The sequence below is a fragment of the Erinaceus europaeus genome, chromosome 19, assembly GCF_950295315.1.
Source record: "Erinaceus europaeus chromosome 19, mEriEur2.1, whole genome shotgun sequence".
NCBI classification, from domain to species: Eukaryota; Metazoa; Chordata; class Mammalia; order Eulipotyphla; family Erinaceidae; genus Erinaceus; species Erinaceus europaeus.
Genome location: NC_080180.1, coordinates 25,027,512 through 25,038,104, shown reverse-complemented (window position 1 = coordinate 25,038,104; position 10,593 = coordinate 25,027,512). Strand labels below are relative to the sequence as shown.

General features: G+C 45.0%; 1 protein-coding gene across 1 annotated transcript; it reads left to right on the top strand.

The window, feature by feature from the left end:
- The first annotated feature begins 5,031 nt into the window (after positions 1-5,031).
- On the top strand, positions 5,032-10,231 carry AVPR1B (arginine vasopressin receptor 1B). The gene is made up of 2 exons (XM_007523159.2): positions 5,032-6,031; positions 9,903-10,231. Exons 1-2 carry the CDS (start codon positions 5,092-5,094, stop codon positions 10,229-10,231), a joined length of 1,269 nt encoding a protein of 422 aa, XP_007523221.2. The 5' UTR covers positions 5,032-5,091.
- Positions 10,232-10,593: the final 362 nt, after the last annotated feature.

Genomic DNA, 10,593 nt, shown 5'->3' with positions numbered 1-10,593 from the left:
GAGTAATGCTTTGATATCTTGCCCTTTCTCTCCTCATTCTCCAAGCTTTTCCCTTGCTCTCACTCTCTTTTTAAAAATATTTTATTTTAATTTAATTAGAGACAAAGGTGAAGATAGATAGATAGATAGATAGATAGAAAAGTAGATACATACATACCACAGCATCAATTAACTCTGGCTAATAGTGGTACTGAAGATTGAACCTAAGGCCTTGGAGCCTCAAACTTTAAGGTTTTTTGCACAGCCATTATGCTTTCTCTGCCAGGCCCTCTCTCTTTATTTAAACAGAGAATAAAAGAGTTGTGTTGGGGAGGTTGCTTAGAGATACAGTACATGCATAAGGGCATTTGCTTCTTTGGGATAAAATAGATAAAACTTGAAGTGAGTAAATAAATAGGTGAAAACAACTACAGGATGGTTTCACTTATATGTGAAATCTAGAGAAATAGAGAAATGAAACAAATGAAATCATGCACACAAAAAAGTAACCTAACTGCAAACTGTCTCTAAGATGGTTGTGTGTATATGTGTATGTGGGGGCATAGATGGTGTGTAGTGTGGAACTATATTCTGTAATCTTATAATCTCATAAAATAAATAAAAAGAGAAAAAAACATGAATGAACTTAGAAGATATAATGCATACTGGAATAAGTCAGACAGGAAAACAAACACCATATTATTTCATTCATACATAGGATAAAGAGAAAATAATTAAGCAGATGAACAAAATAAAACAAAGCAATTATAAGTCCAATTTGTGGCTATCAGAAGAGAAGAGGAAATAGAGAAATGTATAAATTGAGACTGGTGTATGGTGACGTTTAAGACTGTAATTAAGTGGCAAACTTACTGTGACATATATGAACATGCTGATTTTCAATTATGCATGCTCAAAAGTTCTATAACATTATATGGATTGTTACTTCAGTTTAGAAAGTGACAATTAAAATTGTACTGAGAATATGAAAAACTCACAGAATAAATCCAAACAACAAATAAATATATGAAAGCACTACTAAAAAATTAGTAATGAGAGAGATGGAAAATGAAAGTAAAATGAGATGACATCTCTTAACTCAAAAGATTGGCAAAAATTTGAAACTGTAACTGAGAATATTTGAAAATATGAACACAGCTAGTAGGATAATAAATTAGCTCAAAAATTTACAGACAAATTATAGGATATGTTCTTGTTTAGTTGAAAACTCATACATTATATAACCCAGAAATGTTAGTAGCATATACTTTTGCATGCACATCTGTGAGAAAATTTCACACAGAAACACAAGGATATTTACATTCATGTATATATGTGAAACATTCATATCTTTTAAATATTTATTTAAGTATTTTATTTATTCATATGTTGGATAGAGACAGAGAAATTGAGATGGAAGGGGTAATAAGGAGAGAGAGAGGGACACCTGCACCACTATTTCACGGCTAGTGAGGCTTCATCCACTCTGCAGGTGAAGACTTAGGGCTTGAATCCAGGTCATTATACATGGCAGCATGTGTACTCGACTGAGTAAATCATCACTTGGTCCCTGTAGCATCTTTTAGTCTTAAAAAAAATCTGTAAATGACCTAAATAAGTTTCTGGATAGATGAACTATGTTATTTTCATGTTTGAATACCATGTAGTAGATAAAAGAAATGGACTACATCTAGCATATATAGCATGATGGAGGACAGATCTCAAATATAATGTAGAGGGCTGGGGAAATAGTAGAATGATTCTGAAAAAAGGCTTCCATGTCGAAAGATCTGAAGTTCTAAGTTCTAAACCCTGAAGCACCTTAAACCAGAGTTGAGCAGTGCTCTGATAAAAAGAAAAAAGTATAATTTAAAGTGCAAATTCTAGAAATACATGTAATATATCAATTATTTAATGTTTAAAAATATGTTATATATGTCATGTCAAGTACAAAATAGGCTTAAGTAAGTATACATATTTAATTTAAATGAACATGTCAAGAAATAAGTAATTGAGAGGAAGAAAATGTAGATAGGTATAAACAAGTCTCTGGGAAGTTGTGATACTAAGATAAAGAATTTGGGGCATAGGGGTTGGGTGGTGGTGCACCTGGTTAAGCACACGTTACAATGCACAAGGACCCAGGTTCAAGCTCCTTAGCCCCACCTGCAGGGGAAAAGCTTTTTGAGTGGTGAAACAATGCTGCATGTGTCTTTTTTGGGTACTGTTTATTTGTTTATTCCATTTTGTTGCCCTTGTTTCATTTTTGTAGTTATTATTGTTGTTGTTACTGGTGTCGTCATTGTTGGATAGGACAGAGAGAAATAGAGAGAGGAGGGGAGAATAGAGGGGGGAGAGAAAGACAGAAACCTGCAGACCTGCTTCACGGGATGCATTGGATCGACCTTCTCATGGTGCATCCCGTGAGTACCCATTTATTGGGGAAACTGACGATCCTTCCTAGCCGACTGAATCCACATGGATCCCAGTCACTTTCAAAGCCAGCAACAAGCAGACATCAGGCTCAACCTGACGCTGTTGACTGGCTACGGAAGAAGGGCAAACGCTAGAAGAAGAACCACCTGTGAAGCGACTCCCCTGCAGGTGGGGAGCCAGGGACTTGAACCGGGATCCTCCGGTCCTTGCTCTTTACCCGCTGCGCTACAGTCTGATTCCCCTGCATGTGTCTTTATTTCTCTCTTTCTATCTCCTCCGTTCCTCTCAATTTCTGACAGTTTCTATTCAATAAATAAATAAAGATAATAAATTAAAGGTGGGTACTGTCTGGAATTATACCCCTGTTATCTTACACTCTTGTTAATCATTATTAAATCACCAATAAGAAGAGGAAAAAAGAATTTGGGGCATAGATGAGGGCATACCTGCAAAGGGTTATATATATATTTGGGAACTGTAGAGTTTGTTTGCATGCAGAGAGAATCAAAATAATCACTTGTAAGGAGCACAGTCCTTGTATAGGCTGAGCTTGAGGATGTGACAGGAATTGAGGTGAGAACCAGTGAGAGTTTGAATTGAGGGAGTGAGATGAGGCAGGCATATTTTCTTGACTTTTAGGAAGCAGAATCTCCAAGACATCAAGCTAACTGAATGGGTGAATGGATGACACTATAGGGAATCTGGTTTGATCAAAAGGCAATTTCAGGGGCCAGGTGGTGGCACACCTGGTTAAGTGTACACATTACAGTGCACAAGGACCCAGGTTCAAGCCCCTGCTCCCCACCTGAAGCAGGGTTGCAGATTTCTTTCTGTCTCTTTATTTCTCCCTCTTTCCCTCTCAGTTTTTCTCTGTCTCTATGCAATAACAAATAAATATATTTTTTAAAAAAAGGCAATTGCAAAGAGATAGCACAATGGCTATGCAATATAACTTTTGTGCCTGAAGTTCCAAGGTACCAGGTTCAACCTCCAACATTACCTTAAGCCAGAACTGAGCAGTGTTCTGGTAAATAAATAAGTGAGTAAATTTTCTAAAAAGAAATAACAAAGGCAAGCCCAGAAGAGCTTCCTACAGATATGAGACTCTGCCCTTGTGAGACTCTGGGCTGTGTATTGAATTTCTTCTCTGCTGTAGAGTCTCAATAATCCACCTCATGTGCATGTGCATTAGTGCACACCCTCTCTCCTGAGCTATAGTTCCCTCTGAATGGAAGAATCACACACACACACACACACACACACACACACACACACACACACACACCACTGTGCTCAGGACCTCTCATTCTCTGGCTGCAGTTGATGCTGTTGTGCTCTGCAAAAAAAAACAGGCTAGTTTTGCCTCCATTGCTTGCTGGTGGTCTGTCTTTTCAGTCTCTTCCCTCACTGCTCCCACCTTCCCAACCCTACATCCACCCTATTCCACTCACACACCCCGCCGTCCCCCCCTCCACACCAGGAAAAGCTTATTTGTGCAGGGACAGTCAATCCTAGAGGCTGCAGGTTGGACTCCCCCAAGGATTTCCTCTCCCATCTAGTCCCAGGGCTCTTAGGTCAAGCTCCCTGCACCCCATCTCTCTCCTATCACCAGTCAAACCCGTTCTTCCTCCCACAAAGACCCCAAATTTCCCCCCCTTGTCTACCTTGTCAATCGTCGCCCCCAGGGTTAGGGACTCGGTGGGAAGGGCGCTGTCTGCCACTGCCCCCTTCGCAGATAGATATACGACCCTTAGGGGGTTAACCTGGAGCTCGCGGCAGGGGACGCCCATCCCCAACCCCAGGTGTATGCCCGTCTAGGATGACAGAGTTTCACTGTGCCAGCGTGGATGAGTTTGTCTGCCTGCCTGCCCGCCTGCCCTTAATCTGTCAGTCAGTCTGTCTGTCAACTGTCAGTGGGTCCCACGAGCTGTCTGGCTTTGTCTGCTTCTCTCCTCCCCTCCATCCTTCTTCCCTGATTGGCTTCGGACAGTCCCATCCCCAAACAACCCCTTTGGTCCCCCGCCCCCTTGCGGTGCCCTTGCCGGATGCCCGCACGTGTCACCCCGCCCTCCTTGCAGTAGCCAACCAGTGCGCTGGACACCCATAAAATCGCGACCCACCTGAGCGGCTGCTCTGGGCGCTCTCGAATCCGGGCGCACCGGCTTGTCTACATCTTCAGTCCATGACCCCCAACCGGGACTGTAAGCAAGCTTTGGGGCATCCGCTTCTGCTTCCAGCAAAGGGGATAGAGAGAGAGAGGAGAGAAAGGAGAGAGAGACAGAAAGAGAGACAGAAAGAGAGACAGAGACAGACAGAGATAGAGACTGACTCTCAGTGGCCTTGGAGCAAGCAGCTACCCCTGCCCTCTCCCTTCCAGAAGCCCCTCCCCTCCACCGCAGCTTCATTTCTTTCTCCCTGAATCCCAGTCTTCCTGGCCCCCACTTTGCTCGGTTTTCCCACCCCTCTAGCTTTATCTCAGCTGCACCTTTCTTTGTTTCAGCCCACCCTTCCTCCTCTGGATCCCTGTCCTTAAAACTATCATCACTAATTCCCACTTTCCTCACTGCCACCCCACCCTGCTTCCCTCTATCTTCAACCTTTCCCTCTCTGCTCCACTTGCACCCTCACTCTTCATCCATCCTGTTCTCCTTGCTTCCCTCCCAGAACACTTGGACCATGGACTCTGGACTCCCTGAGGCCCTGCACCCCACTCCTGGGGGCACCCTCTCTGCCCCCAATGCTACCACACCCTGGCTTGGCCGGGATGAAGAGCTGGCAAAGGTGGAAATTGGGGTCCTGGCCACTGTGCTGGTGCTGGCGACTGGAGGCAACCTGGTGGTGCTGCTGACCCTGGGCCGGCTGGGCCGCAAGCGCTCTCGGATGCACCTGTTTGTGCTACACCTGGCACTGACAGACCTGGGTGTGGCGCTCTTCCAGGTGCTGCCCCAGCTGCTGTGGGACATCACCTACCGCTTCCAGGGCCCCGACATCCTCTGCCGGGCCGTCAAATACCTGCAGGTGTTCAGCATGTTTGCCTCCACCTACATGCTGCTGGCCATGACACTGGACCGCTACCTTGCTGTCTGCCATCCATTGCGCAGCCTCCAGCAACTTAGCCAGTCCACCTACCCGCTCATCGCTGCTCCCTGGCTGCTGGCTGCCATCCTCAGTCTCCCTCAGATCTTCATCTTCTCTTTGAGGGAGGCCATCCAGGGCTCTGGGGTGCTGGACTGCTGGGCAGACTTCCGCTTCCCCTGGGGCCTACGGGTCTACATCACCTGGACCACCCTGGCCATCTTCATTCTGCCCATGGTCATGCTCACTGCCTGCTACAGCCTCATCTGCCATGAGATCTGTAAGAACCTCAAGGTTAAGACGCAGGCCTGGAGGTCTGAAGGAGGGGGTCGAAGGACATTGGACAGGCCCTTGCCCTCTGCTCCTGCAGCTGCTACTCGGGGGCTGCAATCCAGGGTCAGCAGCATCAGCACCATCTCTCGGGCCAAGATCCGCACTGTGAAAATGACCTTTGTCATCGTGCTGGCCTACATTGCCTGCTGGGCACCATTCTTCAGTGTCCAGATGTGGTCTGCATGGGATGAGGATGCCCCCAATGAAGGCAAGTCTGTGGTCTGGGGCTGGGCTGGGGGTGGAGTGATGCTGTATGGTGGGGGAGGTAAAGAGAAGGGTGGGGACAAGAGCCAGGAAGGGAGATGGGTGGGGGTGAGGGGGTGGGAGACAAGGTTATTATGTGTCCCAGGGCTGGATAGCTACCAAATGAATGAAGAAAGATGGTGGCCAGGACCCTAAGTATTTGCCAATAGGAACCTTGTTTTTATACTATTGCTGAAAAGAAACTGAACCTAGAAAACACCAGAGGAAGCCAGACACTATTTCTTTTATCTGAGAAAGAAGAGGATAAAAAGAAAGACATTTGGAAATAGTAGTGGGTGCGGGTATGACTTAGAGAGGAAATAAAGGCAGGACCACAGGACAAATGGGCACAAAATTATATATATGGAGAGAGAGAGAGAGAGAGGTAAAGTTAGCCTGTGTCTGTGATCTTAAGAGAACTACTGCAGCTTCCAATGGAGAGGGGTGGGGACACAGAGCTCTGGTGGTGGGAGTGGTTTGGAATTATAACCCAATTATCTTATAATTTTGTTAATAAATATTATTTCACTAAAAAGAATGCAAAAAAGGTTTCCAACACCACAAAATAAATAAATAAACAAATAATTAAATGTGGTGGCCAGCCCTTGTGAAGAGGGACAGATACATGGACCAGGAGGTGGCACAGGGGATAAAGTATTGTACTCTCAAGCATGAGGCATAGAGTTTATCCCTGGTATCATACAGGCCAGAGCAATACTTTGGTTCTCTCTCCTCTCTTGTACTCTCTATGATGTTAATAAATAAACAAATCTTTAAAAAGAGAGAGACAGAGACACCTACAATCCCCATCCAACCCGGTGATACTGAGTATCTTTGATGTAATATTTCCATGTTTTAAAAGTTTAGTAACTAATTTAAACACTTAAAAGTACAATGTGGCTCTGATAAAATAGACCCACTGATAAATTTGGCCAGTCAACTTGCCAACTGTCTAGATGGATGATTATTAGATTCATAGCATAATAGAGCTGAAAGGGGTTTTCAGATGATCTGGTACAAGACAGCAGTTTGTGGTCCCTTGATGTTTTAAGTTCTTCCCTTTGTTAATGAGGAAGCAGAGACTCAGAGGGATAGTTAACTTGTCTGAGACCACCTAACGAAGTGAACAATGGACCCTAGGTCTCTTTTGCCTCAATATGCTGTTCTGCCCATCAGCTTGGCTCTGAAACTGGTTAAGAGAACACCCTTCCACTCATGTAAGAAACAAAATGGGGCCTCCCAGAACACTGTGCTCAAATGGCAAATGGGAGCCCTCATACACCTGCTGTGTTCGTCATTGTCAGGAGTTGTCCCTTGCTGTCACATCCTTCCCCTGTTTAGATCAATTTACCCCTTACCAAGGGTCTCTCTGAGCAAGGAATGTGGGAACAAAGTGTTATCTTACAGAAAATGTGATCTTTAGAACAAAGGGGAATTCTCTGTGGTCTTTTTAGGTGGGCAGAGATTCATTACTGTCCAGTACATCCAGTGCCCCTATACAGCATGCTCCTGTCCTCTCATCCCTGAGTCTTTGTTCAGAGTCTGACTGTCTCACTGCCTTGGCCCTTATTCCCAGCTGTTGATTGAGTTACTGCCAGGACAGACTGGCTGCCTGTAACTGAGCCTCATGAATTTGTCCTCAAGGGTTTATCTCTAGCCACTGTACTGGGTTGACTTAAAAGGGACTAAGTCAAATAGATGCTTTACAAGCAAAGGAACATATGGAAACCCTCAATTGCTAGCATAGTCAAGTACTGACTGTACATGAGATTTCCTTAGCCAAAACAACTCCTTAAGTTTACTGCAGCATGTAGAATTACATTCACTGGATAGCAGGCTAGTGTCCAGGTCCAAGTGAAGGAGTCTCTTTGTGTTCAGATTGGCCCCTCCACTACTCAGAAGTGCTCCCTCCTTGCTCTAACCTCTGTACCCTAGATGGATCTATCCAGACTCCAATGCCAAAGACTTCCCACTTCTACAGGATGTGTCTTCTGACAGATGTTCTGACCTGTGTCTTCCTTTCTCTTTGGTTAGTAGTGGCTACACTTATGAGCATAAACATGTACACAAGGAACAAGTGTGTCTGAAACTTCCACAGTGCTTTTGAGTTTACTGGTTGAAATTGTGGAGGTATATAGGACTGTTGCCTTAAAGCAGGAAGACCTACTTTCAAGTCTGTATCCTAGTCCCTAAATTCCCTTTCATCTCTATTATGTTCAGTGATTCTACAACTTGTGCCGTAAGGCAAGGTAGCTCAGAGTGTAACCTATGCTGTAGTTATAGCTGTGATTTGTGTAGAAAGTGGCCACGGTCCACTTTGAAAGCTTCCTATTAGCACGAGGAGCTCCATTTAGTCTTCAGAAAGAATATTGTGGTTGGGTGGAATCTAAAACATACACACACACAGACACACACACACAGACACACACACACACACAGACACACACACACACACACACACACACCAAGATTTGTTTATAAGAGAGAGCATTATTCTAACATGTACAATATCAGGGAATCAGACTTGGGACCTTATACAAGCAAGTCCTTTAATGCTACCACTGTGCAGCCTCCTCAGCTGCTGGTAGTTTGTACATGTGTAACATTTCTTAGTTTTCCACAGTAACAATTCAGTCCCCTCTAGGTCCTCCTCTACCATCATGTTCCAGGACCTAAACACCTCCTCCACCCCAGAGACTTTTACTTTGGTGCAATACACAAAACCCAGTTCAAATTCTGCTTTGTGTTTTCCCTTCTGTTCTTATTTTTCAATTTCTGTCTATGAATGGGATCATCCCACACTCATCTTTCTCTTTCTGGCTTATCTCACTTAGCATGATTCCTTAAAGCTCCATATGGAATCTTATTAGAATATTTGTCCTTGGGAACCAGGCAGTTGTGCACCTAGTTGAGCACATACATTACCATATACAAGAACTCAGGTCTAAGTCCCAGCCCCCATCTGTGGGGGCAGGGGGGTGTTCACAAGTGATAAAGCAGGTCTGCAGCTATCTCTCCCTCACAATCTCCCTTTCAACTTGTGTCTGTCCTTTCAAATGATAAGTGTTTGAAAAAGAAAGAGAGAAAGAAAGAAAGAAAGAAAGAAAGAAAGAAAGAAAGAAAGAAAGAAAGAAAGAAAGAATATTTGTCCTCTCACATTGGGGTTCTCAGAGAGAAAAGTTAGTTCTTCTGTAGAGGACGGCACAGTCTTTAGGCATAGTCTCTGTGCACAAGATGCATGCTGGTTGAAGCTGGATGCTCAGGTGCCCTCTGCTCTCAAGCTGCCCCTCTGCTGCAGCTGGAGATGATGCCATGGGACCAACAAAGCAATAAAGGCCCTATTGATTGTTCTGCCAGATCCTCAGCACTTACCTGCCACAATGCTTAATGACTGAGTGACAGAATGAGTATAACTTCCCTGGATGAGTGAGCAAGAAAGTTTTCCAGCAATGTGCAGCCACATCTGTGGCATAAATATGTATGTGTGTGTGAGAGGATGGATAGGAAGAGCCTGAACTTGACCTACATCATTGCACCCCCCACCCGCCCATGCTTTCTAAAAGCTGCCACATCCTAGATCTCTATCCATTAAAGGATTCAACATTGAGGGTTTGGCAGAAATTATCATCAGTTGAACTGGTCCTGCTCTTATGTTTATGCCTCTAAATTCAACTTGTAACAAAACTGAGTTTCAATCTTCATCATACTCTTACAAATAAAAAATTATAGAAGTGGGTCCCTTCTCTCTGGGACTTAGCTTCCTCCACTGTTCAGTGGGGGCCTGGTCTCTCAGATCCCTCCAAACTCTGTGACTCTTAAACTTTTTCTCTCTGCAGACTCAACCAACGTGCCTTTCACCATCTCCATGCTTCTGGGAAACCTCAGCAGCTGCTGCAACCCCTGGATCTACATGGGCTTCAACAGCCACCTGTGGCCACGCCCTCTGCGCCTCATGGCCTGTTTCGGGGGTCCCCCACCTTGGATGCTCAGGCAGCTCTCCAATGGCAGCCTCTCAAGCAGAGGCACCATACTGCTGACACGCTCCAGTTGTCAACATGGCATCAGCCTCAGCCCTAGCTTTGCTGGGAGGCCTGAGCCCAAAGAGTCCCTAAAGGGCTCAGAGCAGGTGGACATGGAAGCCATCACGGAGACGGGCACCTTCTAGGGAACAGTCCCTGTGGTCTTGTGCTGCCCTTGGGGTTGGCAGAAGGTCTCTGCTCACCTCATGTAGTGTGTGAAAGCTGACAGGGTCAGAGTGGGGCTAGGGTATCTCAATTGTCCTGTAGTCTGAGCTGCCCCTCACTGGTTCCCAGCGTCACATACCAGGAGCCAGAGATTCTCCCTATATACTTCCTTGAATATTCTCTGTACACTGGGAGTAGATGAACTCTGGTTGCTGTGGTGCTCCACCTGTGGACACTTTCAGGACAGTCCTGTCTGGGGAACCATGAGCAATAGGAACTTAGAGGCTAGATACTAGCTTGACTGCCTGTGCCTGGCTTAACCTGACTAGCACACCACAGGAAA